Raw genomic sequence first — 21,475 nt, forward strand, 5'->3', positions numbered from 1 at the left:
GGTGCGTGCATGTATATATGTTCTCCTGTGTGTTGGTGCACACATGTGTGTATGTTCTCCTGAATGTTGGTGCATGCACGTGTGTATGTTCTGTGTGTTGGTGCGTGCATTGTGTATGTTCTCCTGGGTGTTGGTGCGTACATGTGTGTATGTTCTCCTGGGTGTTGGTGCATGCACATGTGTATGTTATCCTGCATGTTAGTGCGTGCATGTATGTATGTTTGCCACATGTTGGTGCATGCATGTGTGTGGAAGGCAGAGATTGGGCTTGGGCAGCTTTCTCTATTATTCTCCACTTTGTTCATTGAAGCAGTCTCTCTCTCTCTGATTTGGCTCACCAATTCACCTCGTTTGACTAGCCAGCTACCAGGAGGACCCCATGTCTCTACTCACGGAGTTCTGGGATCACAAGAGGCCTGTCCAGCTTTTTATGTGGGCTATGAGGCTCCAAACTCTTGTTGCCATGTGTGCAGAGCCCGAGCTTTAGCACCAAACCATCTCCTAAGCCCCATGGTTTCTTTTTAAAAACATTTGCTTATTGTATGTGTGTGGTGTTGTGGGTGCCCATATTCTCACGCCAAGGCATGCATGTGGAGGTAAGAAGAGGGCATTCTGGAGCAGATTCTGCATGCTCCCTGGGTCCTGGGGAATGAACTCAAGTTGTTAGGCTTGGCAGCAAGTGCTTTTATTCTTTGAAGCTTCTTTATCTCCTCCAGTTTCTTTCTTTTTTGTTAATCTTATTAATTTTTAATTTTTTTGTGATATCTCCCTTCCTTTTCCTCCCTCTAAGCCCTCCTCCATGCCCCATATATTCCTCCTTGCTCTCCTTCAGATTCATGGCCTCTTTTTTCACTAATTATTTCATGCATATATAAATATATGTTTATGCATATATATTCCTAAATATAACCTGTTCAGTAGTATCATGTTACTTGTATGTGCATTTTCATATATATGTATATATATACATATATTTCTAAATATAACCTGTTCAATGCATATAATGTTATTTGTATATGTGTTTTCAAGCACTGGATAACTAATTTGTGTGCTCTTCCTTGGGGAAGACCACGTCTCCTGCTCCCAACTTTCCTCAGTCACCTACAGTTCTCTGTGTAGGGTCGCAGCCTTGTGAATCTTCCCCTGTCCAGTTTGACTTGGACATTGGTGTCTTATGAATCTCACAGTTTCTTTTTCAGAATAAAAGCAGATTATCTCTCTCTCTCTTTTTTTTTACAGACAACCTCATTTTAATTAAAAATTTATTTTGAGACACATCTCTTTAATTTCCTTGAACTTTCTATGTAGCCAGGCAGCCTTCAAACTTGCTGTGTTTCTGCTTCGGCCTCTTAAAGCTCAGGCAGATCTTGAACTTGCTCTTCTCCTGCTCTGGTCTCCTGTATAGCTGGTGCTATAGGCGTCTCCTGGTGCTATAGGCATCTCCTGTACACTATAGGCGTCTCCTGGTGCTATAGGCATGCGCCACCAGGCCAGCTGTCTCTTAGGTTAAGATAACACCCACCTTGTACCGATGACAAAACTTTACATAGAGTACTCATTGCATGCATTTCATAAGTACAAAATTTTATTCAATAAATTTTATATTTAATTTTGTTTTATATGTAATTTTCTTATATATTTTTAACATTTAATTTTTATTGTATGTATGTGGGTGCTGGCTTACATGTATGTCTGTGTACCACATGTGTGCTTAGTACCCAAGGAAACCAGAAGAGGACATTGGCTCCCCTGGAACTGGAAATGCATGTGGTTGTGAGGGGCAATGAGGGTGCTGGGAATTGAGTGCAGGTCCTCTAGAAGAACAACTCACTTAACCATTGAGTCATCTCTCCAGCCCCTCAACTTTCCTACTTTATAAGGTTTAGATGAAGGGCCAGATCTGCACACCCATGAGTAAGTAGTGCAGCCTGTGCTTGAATTTTTATCTACCCGAATTCATCTGACTTCAAGGGACTTTTAAATACTGTGAAATGTGGTTTTCTGCATAGCGTGTTTGGTTTTCTCACAATATATATTGTGTGAATTTAATAAAGCTAGCAAGGAGGTTGCATAAATCTCCAAATAGTGCAGGAAATAGACTGTTCTTAACCAGCAGCTGATATCATCAAAACCTACCCCTACCAATTAATAACAAGTGAAATGGGTTTTTTTATGGTAGAGATCCATTCTTTTCTCTTTTCTGTGGCATTTATTTATCACCTACTCTATGACACGGAGTCGTCTCATAAGGACATTCTTTTGTGATGTTTTTATAGAGGGAGATAATATTGATAGGAAAAGCCCAGAATGTGTAAGTCTGCCAGGTCAGTATCCTTCCCTGCTGTTCACTATGAAGACTTTTGAACGTTGCAAAGGCTGGTGCTCAGGTGTGTGAAGGTATGGGTGGAAATGAAGTCATAATCGAAATCAGTACTTCCTCTCATTCCCTGTGAGTCTGGCGGGCAAAGTATGTGGGAATGAGTGTCTGTTTTTGACTGACAGATGGCTTCTGCACACCTATCATTGAATGGTGTGCAGTCATGTTTATAGTAAGACTGAACTATCGAGAACTATTCTCTCCTAATACATGCCCTTTTTTTTCGCTGGTCGCAGAGGCAGGGGCCTATTAACCTGTTTGAAGATCCTCGAACGACTTGTGGTTTCCAGGCTAGTTTTCATCAGCAAAGACCTCTTTACCCACTCTGGGATGAGACCGCCACTCAGGAAGTTCCGACCGGCCTTGAACACTGTGGTGCAGGTAGGAACGTAAACAAAAGCTGGGAATGTGGAGAGAGTTGAAGGCCGAGGGAAATCTGCTGAGGGCTACTTCTCTGAAATAACACCTCCACGGCTTCCCTGGCTACAGATGTTGTTGTTCTCTCGTGGAAAGCCCCGTATCGTCTCGATAACTTTGCACTACTTCATTGTCCAAGAGGAAGGTGAAACTGCCAACCCGCCCAAGAGGGGTTGCTTTCCGTCTGTTTTGTAAATAGTTCCCTGCCTTCTGTGGACTTCCCTGTTGCTTCTCCGTTTAGGGTGGTTGTTGACAATCACATTTTGCCATCCTAAAGGATGAACTGGAAAGACAGAAGGTGGCAGATCAACCTTCCTTCAGGCTGACACATCTCTTGTTCTTCATTGCTCTCATTCTTCACTGGCATCTGCAGTCTCTTTTCTCCAGCCTTTTTCTGCTCACCAACCATCTGTGCCAGCACTTTTCCCAGTCCCCCTTCCTGATTTGCTGGCTACAGGGTGGCCCTCTCCTAAGCTGGAGTGAGACTCCCCAGGACCTGTGTGTAGCAAGTCTACCTGCCTGCCCCAGGACCAACCAAAGCGGCCTGAGCTGTTGTTGCCTGTGCTCCTCTGTTCTATTTTTAGGGCTTATTTCCATTTCTTTTAAACTCTATTAGTCTTTGTTTACTTATTAGCATTTGAAGAAAATAATAAATGTAAAACTGGAATTTGACGGTTTGAAATTTCATTATCTTTGAAACCATGCTATAATGACATATATAAAATGTAATGTGCATATGTATACATATTATTCCATATATATTATTAGTCCATATAATTGTTCTAAACCTGTCAGAATTTTATTCCAAATCTGTCAGATTTTTTTTTTGGGTCAGGATAAATTCCTAGCATAAGAAATGTCATTGTGCCTGCATATTGAAATACGTATTTCTCAGGAATTAGACAAGAAAAGCTGTGAGACCGGGGGTAATTTCTGAAACTAAGTAGAATTCTTTGTTGTGGTGGTTGTTGACTCTCCTCCTGACTTATGGTAAGTGACTTGTGAAACAGGGGGAAAATAAAACGAACATCTGCTTTGTTGCCCATGCTTCACCCTGCAGCAGAAAGGAACAGTGAGACACAGAAAACAGTGCTTGTTCCAGGCAGGGGCTTGCTGCGGTGGGCGGGGCTGCTGCGGTGGGTGGGGTGTGCTGTAGTGGGCGGGGTGTGCTGTAGTGGGCGGGGCTGCTGTGAGGGGCAGGGCAGTATGGGAGGTTCTTCCTAGTTCCCTGGCTCATCTCTAGGATAAAATGGCATCGCTATTTGTTGACTCCATGAATGGTGATAATTGCGGCTAGTCTATGACTCGCCTCAGGGCTGCGGATGTAATCATGTGTATGCTATCATTTTCTTGTTGCTATCTCAGTCCCTTCAAGCATTAAAAGCATAAACGCAAACCTCTCAGCTGCCCATCCGTTCCGCAAAGAGGCTGGGAAGATTCTGCACCTGTGCAAAGGTTAGATTCAAGACTTCAGATGTAAGCACGTGGAAAGGGAGCTCCTAAAATTCCAAACAAGTTGGGTGGTGGTAGGAGCACTTGGGAGGCGGACGCAAGCAAATCCCCAGGTTTGAGTTCAACCTGGTCTCTATAGTGAGTTCCAGGACAGCCAGGGTTACACAGAGAAACTCTGTTTCAAAGAGCAAAACAAAAAATCCAAACAAATTAGATTTCAACTATATAAGTAGAAGACCCACACAGTCGTGCCTGAGTTTCTGAGTACCATTAATGCCACAAGATTTAGGGTTTTTATCTACTAATTGCAACTGTGATTTGCTACTTGCCTTAAACTTTTGCTCTGATGGTATTTGTGCTTGCTACAAGTTGACTCTTATTTGTAGCTGAGGCTCTCTGCACACTCATCCATAACCTTAAGGTGAGAATGTCTTTGCTTCCCAAAGAACAGACATAGTTTTTCTCTTTCTGAATTGAGAAGCACATACTTGGGCAGAGGGGGTGGTATCTTCTTGCCCTTCTACTTCAGGGCCAGCGAGACAATTTCTGTGAAATATATGATTAACAAATCAATCTATTCTTAGCTTTAAAATGCAAAGAATTGTTAGCGATGTGCTACTGTGTTTGTGCTGTAGCTGACGGCTGCAGGACAGAAGCTGGGGTTCCCTCAGCTTGTGGCTTTGGGGTGGGATGGAAAGACTGGAGGGATAATAACTATTCTTAGGATGGCCTGACATGCCTTCCATTGCAGCTTGGAGAGATAGGCTACCCATGGGGTCTGACCACCTACCAGTTGGTGGCAACCTATTTTCGACTCTAGGCAGTACCTCCCACTTCCTCAGGCTCCCTCTGAATGAAAGATCTGGCAAGAACCTTGTGCCTTCCTTGTCTGCCCTTTGCCTTGTGAGCTGTCCAGATGAAGGAACAGCAGCGGGAATTTTCTCTGGTCTGTGGCCCAGTTCTTCTCGGTGATGGGTTGTCCTTTGGAAGGCTATTGTGGGGTAATAAAAATGGGAGATGAAGATGTGTGAACGAATGATTTCTCCAGCTGTGGCACTTTTTTTTTGGTGGAGATGTGCTGAATAAAAAGAAAGGGAGAAAAATACTCTAGGATTTTTTTCTACATCTTCTTTCATCCTATTTATAACTTCAGCTTCCTTCCCCTCCTCCGACTCATAGCTACTTCCCACTCCTGCTCTGCCTCACGTCCATACTCTCAGAAGGGATGAATGGACTTCTTTTCCAAGGTTTACACATCTGTCAGTGACTGGAATACTGACAGGAGGGGCCGGTCGTGCACACCCAGGCTCCCTCATAGTGTCCTTCACCCTAGTGTTCTTTCCGCTTGTTCATGAAGCAGCAGAGGCCGAGGAGGAGGAGGAGGAGGAGAATGGAAGGAAGGAAGGAAGGCAAGAGAGAAGAAAGCTAAACTAAGGCTTGGGTAGGGAAAGCCTCACCAATAAGGGGAAGGGAGACTCGGCAGCTAGGAAAGTTAAGAACAGGTAAAAAGGGAACTGGCAGAAAATAGAGAGGTTGAGGGTAATGGGTGAAGAAGGTGAAAGATGACTGGGGGGGCAGAGATGTGGGGAGCCCAGAAGATGACAAGGGAAGGAGGAGAGGAAAGAGAGTGTGAAAGGGAGAGAGAAAAATGATTCTGAGGACATTTGCGACGGCTAAAAAGGGAAGTCGCATTTGCATGCAATTGCCCGTGCAGCTGTGCGTTGCTTCACAATGATCTTGCAGTCATCATTCTCTTTCATTTTTACCTCCTCCTCCCTCTGCCATGGCCCCCTCCTCGCTATCAGCCTGGAGCCATTATGGAGAGCCAATGGGGGCCGAGGGCTGGTGTTCTGCATGAATGAATGGGCCCTTTCTGTTTCAGCTTCTCGTCATCCCTCTGTCAGGGAACCGTGTGAATCAATGGAGCTCCTTAACAAGCTAGGGCTGTCCTGTCTGTTACTGTTTATAGTCTGCCTGGAGTGCAGCCCACTGACCCGGCCTCTTTTCCCTTCCCTTCCTCTGTTCTGTCCCTCCGTTTCAGCACCTCCCTCTCCAGCATCATAAGAATCATTGTGTACGTCAGGCCCCTGCTCCCTGTCTCTAAGAACTCACTAACATGTTGCTGTCACTAGCCCTTAGGGCTAGTTCCTGCCCACATCCCTGTTGAGAAGTGACTGGATAGATACAATCCATTCTCAGATGAAAAGATAAGCCTGGAAGTGGAGCCAAGCCCTGACCGGAGTCAGGCAATGCCTGCTTTCTATTGGGAACCAGAAATCAGAGACTGCACTCCACACTGAGACAACAGGACCAGAGTTCGTCCGTAGCTGCCAGCTGTCCATATATGATTTTAGCTTCTCAGTTAGAGTCATCATGAGTGACCAAAACATGTATCAGAAAACATGGTGCTCTAGCCTCCTTAAAGTTTGGCATCATATTTTTTTTTATTTCAGGAATTATTTTTCAAATGCAGAGATGGTTTTAGTCTTGGATCAGCTTAATTTATAAGAGTAGCATTTTGGCCGGGCGGTGGTGGCACACACCTTTAATCCCAGCACTCGGGAGGCAGAGGCAGGCGGATCTCTGTGAGTTCGAGGCCAGCCTGGTCTACAAGAGCTAGTTCCAGGACAGGCTCTAAAAAAGCTGCAGAGAAACCCTGTCTCAAAAAAAAAAAAGAAAAAAAGAGTAGCATTTTGATCCATGTACACTCATGTCAAATACTTGCTTAGGCTGGGAGGCAGTGCACAGCCACAGAGTCTAGAAAAGAACAGATTTCATTCTCCTCTCCATGGCCCTTGATTTGAACTACCAGGCTCTGCCTTTCCCCTTCTATAATGTAGTTTGGCATATTTTGTTTGCTGAGTTCAGTAAAACCTTCAACTACCTTCATGTACAGAATCCTGCCTCTTTTCATCTGTCTTGAGAAAGAATGAAGAGATGGACCAAGAGTAAGGGATATCTATCTATCTATCTATCTATCTATCTATCTATCTATCTATCTATCTACCGCTCTATCTATCTACCTACTTATTTGTCTTTTTTAGAAGGTTTCTCTCTGTGTAGGAACCCAGGCTCTTAAAGGAGATTTCTCAGGTTTATAGAAGGCCATCCTCACTGTGTGACCTCAGGCAACTTGATTTTGCTTCTCCAGTTTCCTCATATGCCAGGGAGATTCTCAAAAATATGTTCCACAGGTAGTGGCAGAAGCAACAGAAGAGGAGCAGGAGGCACAGGGTAAAGAAGAAGGAGAAGCAGAAGAAAAAGGAGAAGCAGAAGAAGAAGGAGAAGCAGAAGAAGAAGGAGAAGGAGAAGAAGAAGGAAAAGAGGAGGAGGAGGAAGAGGAGGAGGAGGAGGAGGAGGAGGATCTTAGATATGTAAAATTTAACTCTTGCTTTAGACTCACAAACTTGAATCTCCAGAATCTGTTAAATCAAAGGCATTGAGACTCTATTCCAGGGTTAGGGCTGAGAAATGCTTGTTTCTGATTCTCTTCTAGGAGCTGGCCCGGTTACTGCTGCTGGATCTCCAGAGCTCACACTCTGAGAACCACGCAGTTCACATCTATGAAACTTGCAGCATGTCAGCATACAGTCAACATGATGTGCATGTCTGCTATTGTAAACCATTGCCTTCAAGTGCCTTTTGACTCATTGTCCCGTAAAGTATGTTTTGGAAATCAAAAAGTGCTTAAAGGTTGAGTCAGAAAGTGACCCACTGTTTGGCTGAACTCATTTGACTGCCAGGGGCACATGGTGGGTCTCAAGAAGACAGATGGGGAAACAGAAGACAGAGTCCTTGCCTGCAAGCAACTTCTTTTTTTAATTGCATGTGTAGGGTACATTTTTTTTTGTAATAAGGTAAATAGCTTCTATATGAAATAGCACACTTACATATGACACAGGCTTGGTGGGGAATATTGGGGAGTGACTTTAGATTTCACTATTTAAAATTTCTGAAGCAAATTTACTAATCAGATGGTGGAGTTGAGGAATGTCTTCCCCAAATAAACTTTAGAAGTTCACGTGGGAGACATGTTGAGAGGCCAGGTTCACGGGTCTCTCTTGGGGCTCTGTCATCTGGCCCAGCGGCTGGGAGGGATCAAACCTGGGCAGTGTTTGGAAAGGGCCATCGACAGCCAGGTGGGACGTCTCAGCAGGAAAAGCAGAGCCTCCAGTTTGGCTCTTAAGGGTTGAGAGTGTTGAAGAAAAGCCAGCCAGCAGGACTTCAGTGGAGACTCACCTTGCCCCGGAATGTTTATGCTCCTAGCAGGTTTCTCCTTTCAACTGACTGCATAGGATGTAGGATGGCTGCGCGGCTTAAGAAGCAGCCATTTCAGCTCCAGCTGCAGCGCATATCTGATCTGTCTTTCTTCAGGACACAGTTTTCTTTTTCTAGAGCACTTTTTTTTTTAGGTTCTTTGTTCTTCCAGACAATTCTGAGCCTGTGGGCCTGTGAGTATCCTGGATGTTGTAATATTGCATATTACTATATTGGACTAATCTGTCCCAGACAGAGTGCTGGACTATTCCTGTCAGGGAAGACTTAGGGGAGCCTAGAGTGAGGCAAACCAGGAACCCTTTTCTGGTCCCCATCCTCAACATTTTATTGAATTTTCTTGATTTCCCAACTCAATGTGGAACAGTCTAAACTTTCAAAAGGTAGTTCCTTGCAACTGGTTTGCTTATTATTACTATTATTTTTGTTATTATTATGATTGTTAATATTATTTTAAAATATGTATTCCCTTATTTTTGAGACACAGTCTCTATGGAGCCTGGCCTAGCCTTGAACAGGCTAGTACTCTAACACCAGAGAATCCTCTTCTCAACAAATAATGCCTGGCCCCTGAGGGAAATGGACAGCTTGTGTTTCTCTGAATCTGGTTTGGTCCTGTGCTGTCTAGGATGGAGATAGCTATAATCCTGTCACAATGTTCATCTTCCACCGAAGATCACGCTTGGGGCCTCGCTGCCCTGATTAGGTAGCCCAGAGGATGGAGCCCAGGGCACCTTGAGGCTGAACAGTCTTGTCACTTGTCACATACCCTACCCCATAACATCTCTGCGGGGTTTTAAGGACATGCTGGAAAGGAGGAGGAAGAGCATACCCCTAATCCTCTTACCACCATCTCCTCCTCCACACTTGCCACCATCTTTTGCTTTTTCTAGCGAGGTATCTGTGTGCCCGAGCCTTCTCTCTGCAGGTGAAGGTGATCCTCTGACCGGCTGTGGGTGCCTGCTGCTGCCTCGTTGACCCTGCTCTGCTGCCTGTCTTAGACTCCCACCTTCTGCTTCTTCGACATCTTGATTGACATTCAGAGTCCTTGACCATTTGGTGTAAGGGTTTGAATCTCAATGAAACGGTGTTGTCCAGGCAGAGGGTTTAGCCTGGTGTGGTAGAAAGAGTAAAGATACAACATCATTTCCTGGAGTTTTTGATAAGTTCCTTGGGTGTCCAATTTTTAACAGATGGGTCCTTTATTTTTGAGTTCTCGGGCTGGATCCATAGTACAAGACATAAAAGGTAATGGCCTATAGCCAATACTTGGAACCCTTGCCATCCAGCATAGTCTGAGTGTAAATTTAAAGGAGCCAGAGAAAGGAGGTGTCTGACGCTGACCTATTGAGTCTGACTACTTTCTTGCTGCCCCAGGCACACCCTACCCTTGAGCTCCCTCCTTCTCCTTCTCCCTCCCCATCTCTTCTTCTCTTCCTCTCTTCTCCATCGTATATCACATGTTTCCATCTACCAACATTACCCTTCACTGATTTCGCCAGCAGAAAAGAGAGGGACACCAGGGAAGAAGAATCCAGACCCAGAGCACTTAGGGGTTGGTGCTCGTGCTCGCTGGAATGATGCAAGGGAAGATGGGGTGGGGGTTTGCTGCGTGCGTGCGTGTGTGTGTGTGTGTGTGTGTGTGTGTGTGTGTGTGTGTGTGTGTGTGAATCCCTTCTACAGATGCTGGGAGAGGAAGGAGACCCAGGTGCAGAAAGAGCTCCTCTCATCTTGGCAGGGCTAGTAGGGTGACAATTAGCGCACTAGCCTGCTTTGGCCTGACCACCTGATGGATAAATTCCTTGTTTCTCAAAAAAAGTCAAGGAAGTGACAGCATTGCACTGGAACTCCCAGGAGACTCTGGAGGGGGGGAAAGTTCTCTTAACTTTTTCAAACCGCAAAATGTTTAGTCCGAGTTGGGAAAAGGTCCCCGGGGCACCGAGTTCTTATTAGCTTCTAGCAGTTTGACCCCTCTTTTGGAACGGGGCGGGGGGCGGGGTGGCCCCTGCAGGCTGGCGTCGCCTCCTCGTCTCCTCTCTGCTCCCGCGGGCCGGACTGCTAGCGGGCGCTGTGGATCTCTGTGAATGGAAGTGGTCGGGTGGGCGGATGATGTGAGAAAGCTGGAGCTGAGCTGAGCCGAGAGGGGGTGTGAGAGCCGAGGGGGTGGGGACGGCCGGGCAGGGACAGCCTGTGGTGCTCATGTCTGGCCAGGAGAGACTCTCTGCCTCCAGATGTTCAGTGTGTTTATAGCTGCCAGAGCAAGAGACCAGCTCCCTCGTTAAGAAGTTGCTTTCCCTGAGCTGCAGCTTCTGCAGCTGGAGGCTGCGCCCTCCCTTCCCCCAGGCTGGTCCCTCACCCCGACCCCGCCTTCCTCCTCTGCAATCCTCCCAAAATACACGAGCACACAAAAAGAAAAACACCAGCAGATTTTTTATTTCAGAGAGTAAACACTTGGGCCGTGGGGGTCTGGAGGTTATGGGAAAAGAGGAAACCATCCAGCTAATCAGGCAGCACACACTTCCCCCGCTGAAATAAAACAGAAATCTTTGCTCCACAGGGCTGCCGGGTTAACCCCGGCACTGCCAGCCAGGCAGGGCCCCAGCCACCCGTCCCAACGTGGGGCGCCCTGGCCTAGGCTTGGCAGCTGCAAAGCTGAGTCGGGAAGGGGGAGAGACATGGACTGCCTGGCCTGCCTGCTGTCCCTTTGGTTTGTGGTGGCACATCTGTTTAAGAAATAAACGGTTTTAGCTGATGAGATTTTGGACTTAGATTTAGTTTGCAAGAGTCTAGTGGGAGTTTGAGATAGGTGGGTGAGCCAGCAGGTCACCCCTCCCTGCTCAGTCCTTGCAGTTTGCAAAGAAACAGAACCTAACTTCCAGGGCCCAGCTCTTTAGACCTGCAATCGAAAGACAAACCACGGAACCTTTGTGAACTTCAATTTCTTAATTTCTAATATCAGAGTGCCAACCTCACAAAATTACTGTGAGTCTGGAAACAAATAAACAAGCAGATTGAATGTGGAAATGACCAAGGACCAGGCATGGATTCAGAGAAAACCAATTCAAGATTTTACAGACTTCTGTGAACGTAAGGCCATCAATCCAGCCAGCCTGTCTGCCTGCCTCCCTCCAATCCCTTCCTTTCTCCCATCTCCTACCTCCTTTCCCTTCGACTAGTTCTTCCTCTACTAATGCCCTTCAGAGCCTACGTTCCTTCATTTGCTCCCTTGCTGTCTGTCCAGAGAACATAAATATCCCATGGGGGCAGAAGTCAGGGGTCAAACAGGAGGCCTAATTGCACTATGGGAGAGATCACCTCTCCCCTGATGTGTGGGCAGCCTTTGGCCCTCAGAGCTCGCCCCTGTGCTTGGCCTCTGCCTTTCAGTTCAGACCCTGCCCTATCTCACTGTCTGGAGAGCTGGTCCTCTCTTCTCTGCCTCACTGTGCATTTTTATAGGGATCAGCTCTTCCTATTCCTGGAATCCTACTAAGACTTATTCACGGCCTTTGAAAATTCTTACTTTTTAATAAAACCGACGTCCATAACCTGTATTCATCCTTTCAGGTGGGATTTAAACCCAAACCTCCAAAGCTACTTTCTTTGCAAGTCAGAACCCCTCCTTGGTAAACTTTGTCAAGTGATGCCTAGAAGCAAAAACACACATGATTTATACATGTACAGAACCAGGTCCTAACTGCCTGGGCCTTCTACTGGATGCCCTGCTAGTACATCATCAACCCTGACAGTATTCTGCCAGGTATTAGGTCTGCTGATTGTCAAGAAATGGCAGGGAGGGTTGTCTTGGTTTTGTTGTTTGTTTTATCAGGACTGATTTTTAGAAAAGCATGATGTTGCTGAAAATATTACATGCAAGGAGTTTGCTTTCCCCTGCTTCTCCGAATGGTCTGAGACTCCAGAGAGGTTAGGATCTTCTGCCTTCAGAGGAGAGGTTCCATTGTGTCCTCCTGCAGCAAACAGGGAGCACAAACGGCTCTCTATCTTGCTTAACAGCAATGAATTCACTGGTGTCAACTTCCTTCCTACAGATCCCTTTCCATTGCTCTTGTAGATCCCCAGGGACTGGATTTAAATCTGGAGGCTGTCTCCATCCCATTGTCTTGGAGATAAGAATCACGGCCTTGCCCAATGACCAGACACATCTTTCTGCTTTATTTTGTGCTACTCAGGATATCTCTGAGAACTCCTTAAATCTGCTTCTCGAAAACTCTCTAGTGGCCCTTAGATTGTGCCCACCACCTTCACCTCACACAGTGGGAGACGAATGGCGGCAGTAGTGCCTGGGGCAATCTCCTGGTTGTGTCAGGGTCTAAGAGGCAATAATGGCAGGTGAATTGCTGAGTGTTACACAATTGCAGACAACTGTCTCTGCCTAGACATGGTCCTCTGGAGTCTTAGCCCTTCCTATCTGATCTCTGACTTCTCTTGAAACCGTTGATGGGGCCTATTGCGATAAATTCACTTAGACAACTGGTAATTTTCCATTCTCTACAATCCAGGGAGAGATGGCCTCCTGATTATCCTACCTGGACCCTGCCACATGAGCCTTTCTGGTTTAACGTTAGTGTATTCAGCTTTCACCAGTATGTTCGATGAACAATCCTAGCAGAACAAGACTTAGGGCTGGCTCATGATCCTTGACTGAGTATTGTTTTTTCTAATTAATTAGCTTATTTTTATTTTATGGTGCATTGTTGCTTTGCCTACATGCTTGTCTATGTGAAGATGTCAGGTCCCCTGCAGCAGGAGTGACAGTCAGTTATGAGATGCCCTGTGGATGCTGGGAATTGAACCAGGGTCCTCTGGAGGAGCCACCAGTGCTCTTAACGGCTGAGCGATGTCTTCAGCCCCAAGTACTGGATTTTTATAATGAAAGTGGCCAGCTGCACCTGAAATCAGATATGCCTGAAGGCTGTCCTGGAAAGCCAAGGCGAGATAAGGGAGAACAAAAAAGAGGCTTCGTTCACTTCAAACTGGTCTGGAGCAGGTAGGCATTTTATCCTTTTTTAACAGAAAATTCTGAGTTTAAATTTCCTGAACAGTAAAGCCAGTAGATCATGATTTTTGACTCTCTTGTTTTTTGACACGGTTGCAGAGCCCGATGAGGTTCCTGTGAATATTTGCTTCTCTGTTAATTTCTCCTTGGAGAAAAGTATTCGATATGCTGATGCCGATACCGTGTTCTCCTCTGGTGAAAGGGGAGTCTGAATAATCCTTTTCTAGAACATTCCAGCGAATGCCATTTCTAGAGCTGGGTGAGAAGGAGTTGCCGTTCTTTACACCTCTAGGGTGTTGAGCCCCCCCCCCCCCCCCGTTCCTGGCAAGGTGATGTTATTCCCATTAAACAGAATGGAACACTCGACTGGAGTTCCTGGAGGAAGAAGGGGGGAGAGAAGAGGAAAATGGAGGAGGGAAAGATAGAAAAATTAGCTGAATTCGCTCTCTGAGCCATTCTCTCACTGTATAGATTTTGTCTGCTGGGATAGTTTCTGTTTTTACTCTTCCTTGGCACCTCCTCCTTCTTGACTCATGTCACTGCCCTGCCCAGATAAGACAATGTCAGCTTTCCTACCAATCAGAGACCCATGAAAATCTCCGACATAGAGCAGGGAAATGAGCCACTGTCCCAAATATTTTTGAATCTCCTCTTGGGTTTCTTTTGCTTGGACACTGGTTATTTGAGGGCGTGAACCAACCCAGCAATTTGCAAGGTTTGTGTGCAGAGAGTGGGTATTTCTTTGTTGGGATTCGGCTGGGGTCGGGAGACTTTTCTTCCCCTTCACCTAAATGTCCCATTCCCTGGTGCTGCTTACCCTCGACTCCCCATCCCCCACTTCGGGAACGCTCTGTGGGCAGATGAAGGAGACCTTGAATAGGACGAAAGTATTCAACGTTTCTGAAAGGCTATACCCTTGAAGCCATCCACAGTGTCCATAGCACGTGCTGAAGTTTACACAGAATGCTCAGACCTGAATAAAGAGACTAATTGTGGGGAAGCTGCTTTTCAGAGCACAGGAGGGGCCGTTCCCTGTGGGTTTTACTATCAAAAGGCTTTTAAAAGTGCAGTGTTGCCATTGTTGAATATTTCACAATGAAGTAAATACCATTTCTCTCCTTGCAGCTGTTCCCTGTGAGTGAGCGTAGAGTGATTTTTTCCCCTCCCCTCCTGGCAGAAGATGTCTGCTGTATAAATGCAAACACTTGGGTAATGAGATTATTTGTGTGCGAATTCTTTAGGAAAAGCATCTCTTTATTTTAAACTCAATGTGATGGAGGGCTGCGGCTCTGAAGCAGGGAGCTGCAGGGAGCGCCTGGCAAAGAATAGGATTGACATGTCTGAGAGTGGAGCTGGGGGAAGACAGCAAGAAGGGCTGGGCTCTGGGTGCAGCACACTAGCCTCATTCCCCAGGGCTGCCAGCAGCTCTCAGCCATACTGAGTGGGTGATGGAGGAGGGAAATTCCATTTTTTTTTCTCAGTAAACAATTGCTTTCCCATCTGCTCTTTCAGGATTCCTTTCTGATCTAACAGGTTTTTTTTTGTTTTTTTTTTTTTTTTTAATTTGATGGAACAGTTTTGTTTTGTTCTCTATTTTTATTCCAAGGAGTTTCTCCAAGATATTTTTGTATTTTAAATAAAATACACAGGGAAGGAGAATGGCCATTCTAACATATGGTACAATGCAGGTTATGTTCCCTGTGTCCTGTGCCAGCCACACTGTAGCTGGTACTATGGTGGTTGGAGAATGTTCCTGAAGTTCCACAGGCTGGAACCAGTGCCCCCCTTCTGCAGAGAGGACTCTGGTGTGAAGTCATTTGATCCTTAGTTGGTGTCGTGTTGTTCTCAGGAGAGTGTTGTGACTCTTATGAAAAGTACGTCTGAAGGGAGACAACTCCCTGAATTCCTTTTTTCCTGTTTTCCACGTGGCCCTCCTCTCCGCTCCTCGATTTTTCTTCAAGTGTTGTCTTCGTTGCCAGGAGGATCTTACTATAGCAGAGTGAATGCTGGTGGCTGCCCTTTGTTTTGGTGCTGTATACTAAATAAACCGCTTTCCTTTACTACTTAGTTAGTATTTTGTTACAACACAAACAGAATAAGATACCAAATATTCACAGATCTTACTTTGTTTACTTTTTCAGTTTTTAAAAATTGTTTTACTACTTTTTACAGAAATTGAGCTCAGGTATTCAGTGAGTTGAAATTAAGTAAAACCAATTAATGTTAAATATGAGTTACAGATTTAACTCTTCTTAAAACAGCATCAGGAGAACATGGTAATAAATGAGGGGAGATTTACATTAGCTAGGAGGAAATGGGATTTTGAAATTAGTTACTAGAGGAGTTTGTGAGTTACTTCCTCTCAAATATCTTTCAGAATACCGTTTTCTAGAGGATATTTCAGTAGGGGCTGAAATAAGTTTTTGGTGGTATCTATCTGACTGATTCTTTCACATAAGATGTAAACTTTTAAAAAAGGATTTGATGGGGGTGTGTTAGGAAACTCGAGTGCACAGAGCAGATCGGTAGGAAGGAAAGCTTCCAAGGTAAAAAGGAAATACTGTCTGGTTGTGTTGATTGTTGGAAAGACCTGGTAGGCGTCTTGGTCAAAATGCTTTGCAATGGGATTTTGCCCCTCTTTTATTATTGGTCACTCAGTCCTTTTATGTCTTCCAGGTGGGGTGTCCAATATCCATGGGCTAGTGGTCAGACGGAGGACAATACTTTCCCCATCTCTATAACCCAAGCAGAAGTTTGGAAGGACAGAGTAGGGAGAGCCCATGCTGGTTGGCTGTTCCTAAGGCAATCTTTGTCTTCTGCCTGGCTGTGGCTTATTACCTTTCACACCCACATGGTTTAAAGTAGTCACTGTGAAAACAGCATGCCTTTCTGAAGATGATTTACAAATTAAAGAATAGTAGGAAAAGGAACCTAGTCGTATCTTCTGAGCTTTTAACACTTGGAGGTGTTTCCCTGGGTGTTTTTTCTGTGAATAATCACCTAGGTTACACGCAGGTCCCTGGGTTACGGGCAAGTCTTGTTGTGTGTCCCTCTGCATTCAGGCCCTAATCTTCAGTCTACTGGTTTTTCTTGGTAAATTCATCGTTAGAAAACTGGCAGTTACTGACTCTCTCCTTCCTATTAAAACCTGTGCGCCAGTTACGGCTCTATTGGTTTCTTAGTCGCAGAAAACTGATTCAAGTTTAAGAAGGAAATTATTGAGTTCCTCCTGGGCAGAACAGTAGAGGAAGGAGCTGGGAGAACCCTTTTGCCATCTGTGTGTGTTTACATGGATTTGTCCTAAGGTGCTGGGGCTGCAGGGTAAAGGGACTCTCTTGAAAGACTCAGGGTCTATGACATGACTTGATAGAGAACTTGGGCAGACACAAGCCTGCTGGGCAGTGTCTCATGAGCTCTAGGGAGGAGAGAAGGATGAGAAATGTTTATGACACAGAAGGGAGGACTGGTACAATATGTTTCTCAATGGAGCCTCCAAGTGAAGTGCAAGTGGGGGTCCCGGGCGATTGTCTGTGGAGCAGTTTCCCCCTCCAAACTTGGACAGTCTGGCTCACGAAGGGCTTGTTTTACTGGTGTTTAGAATAGTGGTCACCCGGGTTCTGCTTTATGTATCCTAGATCACTGTTATTCTTTTCTTCCTACCCTGTGTTGATTTTCACCTCCCTGGCCAAGTCTGCCCCCTCCCCTTGGCCCTTTTGCCTGCTTTCAGGGATGTGTTCAGCTTCCCCAACCCCCACACCCTGCCTCCCAACCTGAATGAGATAGTCCATTCCTGGGTCTGCTGCCCCTCACTTCATTAGTGTTCCTTATGTTTATAAAGCCAGAAGATAATATTTTTAGGTTCCATTTGGAGTTCCCCAGGCAGCCTCTCTCTAAGCCACTTAGGAAGTTTAGAAAAGAAGGTCATGGAAATGTTAGACTTTTTTTTCCACTGAACTTTGGTTAAGTAAATGGTCTTAGGATGATGTCCGTAGACCCCACTGGGAAGGTTTTTCTAGATGATGAGAAATTCTTTCTCCTTTTATTCCTCTTGCCTTTGCCTCTGGAAAACTGAGGTTGTTTTATTTATCAAATAATCAATTGACATGAGCTTACTGGGCACTATGTATTGTACAATTAACTCCTTTAAAACGCATGTTTTTAAACATAATTTCTTTATTATTTTTATTTCATGTTCAGTCATGTTTTGCCTGTATGGAAGACTATGTGAAGGTGTCGGGACCCCTGAAACTGGAGCTACAGACAGTTGTGAGCTGACATTTGGGTGCTGGGAATTGAACCCAGGTCCACTGGGAAGAGCAGCCAGCGTTCTTAGCCACTGAGCCCTCCCTCTCTCCAGCCCCAAAATGCATGTTTTAAGAGTATTTTCTTAGTATATCTCTAGTAGTGTGCAACTGGCATCAAAATTGAACTTTAAGACACTTTGTTCTTTTAAAAACACATCCCAGGGCATCAACAGCCAGTATCCCTCATCTTTCCCACTGTGGGCCAGTGCTGACTGCTATGATATCCGTCTTGGTGAATCTGTTGTTGAGTACTCACGTAAATGTAGGCGTACAATATGTGGCCCTTGGTGTCTGGCTTCTTTCCCTTAGCATGTTGTCTTCAAAGCTTTTCCCTGTTCCGGGGTGAATCAGTTTTTCCTTCCTTCCTAATCACTAACATTCCTACTAGATGGCTGTGCCACATTTTATTTGCCATCCTTTGATGGACATTTTGGTAGTTTCCACTTTGTGGCTACTATAAATAATGCTACTGTGAACATTCATGTGCGAATTTTTGCATGAACATGTTTTCATTTCTCTTGGGTATAGACCTGGGGGAGAATTTCTCAGTCGTCTCTGTTTAACTGTTTATGGGATAGACAGTTAGCTAGCTCTACTGGCTGCCCATGTTCCGTTCCCATCAGGTGTATGTGAGCATTTCACCTTCCCTGTATTCTCAGCCATTTTCTCTGTCTTTTGGATTACACCCCTCACAATGAATGTGAAGCGGTATCTTCTTGTGTTCTTGCTTTGTATTTCTTTAAGATTAATAATACTAGGCATATTTAAATTTGCTAATTAGGCACTTGTATAGCTTTTGTGAAAACTTATTTATTGAAATCCTCGACCCACTTTTCCACTGGGTTATATTTTTGACTATTGATATTTAGGAGTCCTGTAAGTAGTAGCCTTGATGTCAGTCTCTCACTGGCAGCATAATTTGCAAGTGTTTCTTCCTATGTCAGTCATTCTTTGTCTTTCCTGATGCGAAAATTTGTGCCACAAGACACAAGACAAAAAAGAATTTTAGTTTTGATATAACCCAAATTCATCTATTCATATGTGTATTGTGAAAAGTTGTGAAGTCGTTAGTTTTTTCTATTGTCCCTGCAGAGTTGTATTGATTTAGTTGCTTTATTTAAGCCTCTGATTATTTTCAATTGGCTGTTGTGTGTCCTGTGAAGTAAGTAACAGAATTTCTTTTTGAAGCATACACTTATTCTGTTTATCTTATATATACTATTGTTTCCCCATTTTTAGGAATATTTTTAGGATTTGAGGATGCTTGAGTTGAAAGGTGTATGTGTAGGCATATTTGTTACATATACTGAAATAAAAAAACCTTACCATCTGTTATTTACATCGAGCCAGACATAGTTAAAATTTTACATATATTACCCTATTTGAATTTTACTCCAAATCCTGTGAATTATTATTAATTCTATTTTACAGCTGAGTAAGTCGATCTTTTCATGGTAATTTGTCATAAGTTATACTGACTTTAAATATCAGACCTTCAGTTTGGGCTCAGGTCAGCCTGAATCTCTATAACCTTGTGGTGAGCGCTGGGGAATCACAGGCAACAGGAAAAAGTATAAAGAACATGGTGGGAAGGACTTGGGAAGAAGACACAGTCTGCAAATCTAGCTATGTACACGGTTATCCATTTCCACATATCTAAAATTGGTGCTCTCTGCTCCCCTCCTGTGCTACAGGGAAACCGAAACAAACAGTATTTCATTTCAGAACTCCTTCAGTTATTTGATGTCAACAAAGCTATCAGACTTTTGAAGTATGATTTCTTTGTATTTTTCAAATGAATCAGTCAATAAATCTCATTGAAGGCAATCTCATATTGTCCTTGATAAATTTTTTTTTTTTTTTTTTTTGGTTTTTCAAGACAGGGTTTCTCTGCAGCTTTTTTAGAGCCTGTCCTGGACCTAGCTCTTGTAGACCAGGCTGGCCTCGAACTCACAGAGATCCGCCTGCCTCTGCCTCCCGAGTGCTGGGATTAAAGGCGTGCGCCACCACCGCCCGGCTGTCCTTGATAAATTTTAAAGAAAGTCACTAACAGTTATCTGATAAACATCCTGGACCTACAAGTTAACCACAGACAAGAGGATTAATACAATTAATATATTTAATCTGGGCATTTGGGAGGAATAAACCCTGAGTCTAAGGAAAGTGGTAATGTCTCTTATATTGAAGTTGTTCACATGTCGTAGACTTGAAATTGCTCCTCCACTCCCTTTCCCGTGTTGTTCCTTTTTTCCTTTCTTTCTTGCAGATGGCTTTTGCAAGATTGGGATATGTAGGTTTAGCACAGTGGAACATCTCCCGGAATATAGTGTTTGTGCATTTTTCATTCCAGCTTCAGTTATTCTGAAATGTCTGTTGGAACACATGAACTTCTGGATTCCCCAAAACATGTAAAAACAAAGCCTCTAGTAAGACCAGCACTGTGGCAGGCTGCTCCATTTGCAACAGTTTCCAATGCTTTCCTGCTCTAGCTTTAGGAGATGCACAATAGACACCAGACACGGGATGCAGAGCTTTAACCCATGTCACTTTCCCTCGCCCCCTAGTTCCCCTGGGAGGGATCTGAGTCCTCCCTCTGCTTCTCCTACTCTGCAGCTGGGAGGTCATTCTCAAGCTGAGGCAGATATGTTACTTGGAGCTTCACTGGCTCCACCTTCCAAGGCAACGCCGCTTATTCCTAAGAAAGAATGGGTAGGGACTGCGGGCTAAACAGTTCATCATCTGCCACCCCAAGCCTTCTTTCCTCTCGCTATATTACTTTTTATTGGTGGAGAAATGATGGGGCAGTTGACTCGTGGCGGGAAAGTGAGAACATGTCTAATAGAAATCCACAGAAGACAAAAGACGTGGCCGGAGAAAACAGCAGTTAAAGGTGGTAGGTGGGACATAGGGGCAGTTTGAGACAGCTGCGCTAATAAGTGTCTTCAGTAGTTTGCGCAGCTGTCTTGGATCGGAGTTCTATGAAGCATAGGAAAGAGCATCTCCACCCTGATAGATGGTACAAATGGAGAGCCTGTGACGCTCCTCCTCCTCTTGGGTGTCTCTGAGATGCTGTGCCGTGAAGTGGATTGAAATGCTCTTTGAACTTCCATGCTAGACCAGCACTGTCACCCTGACTTCAGTTGAAGGAAAGGAGAGATGCCCTATTCATGGTCGGTGCTGAGGTTTGATCCAGAAAGTTAGCGTGATGTGAACTCTGACCATAGCATGAAACGAGTATTTCTTAGTGAGGGATCCTGGTTGTGGAATTATATGGCTAGCTTAACCGGAAGCATTGCTTAAACCACCTGATACCTAGAATTTATTGACAATAACTGTTAGTCCACTGCTCCTTCTAGTAAATTCTGAGCACTTCTTCCTCCTAATGAGAGGTGTCATGTGTGTCTTGGTAAGCCTTTTAACATTGCTCAAAACTTCAGCTATTTTCAGAAAACAGATATTTCTAGTTCACATAACAAATGCTAGTCTCTGAAACCTTAGATGATATTGTGTTTATCCTATGTACTTAATTCTTGTATCCAGTAACTCTGACAGGGCACACTTGCAATATATATGTCTTCTGAATGTCTAGACACTTTGATTAAAACCCATTGATTATATCCACATGCTATTTTGTTT

General features: G+C 44.6%; 1 protein-coding gene across 2 annotated transcripts in view; it reads left to right on the forward strand.

Moving 5' to 3' along the window:
* Ets1 (ETS proto-oncogene 1, transcription factor) overlaps positions 1-21,475 on the forward strand; it is a 123,180-nt gene that overhangs the window by 25,315 nt on the left and 76,390 nt on the right. For both annotated transcript variants that reach the window (XM_038321670.1, XM_038321671.1), the window contains one exon: positions 2,614-2,758. In XM_038321670.1, coding sequence (XP_038177598.1) covers positions 2,614-2,758 — 145 coding nt within the window. The remainder of the gene's footprint in view (positions 1-2,613; positions 2,759-21,475) is intronic.

This window comes from Arvicola amphibius, chromosome 3 (assembly GCF_903992535.2).
Source record: "Arvicola amphibius chromosome 3, mArvAmp1.2, whole genome shotgun sequence".
Lineage (NCBI taxonomy): Eukaryota > Metazoa > Chordata > Mammalia > Rodentia > Cricetidae > Arvicola > Arvicola amphibius.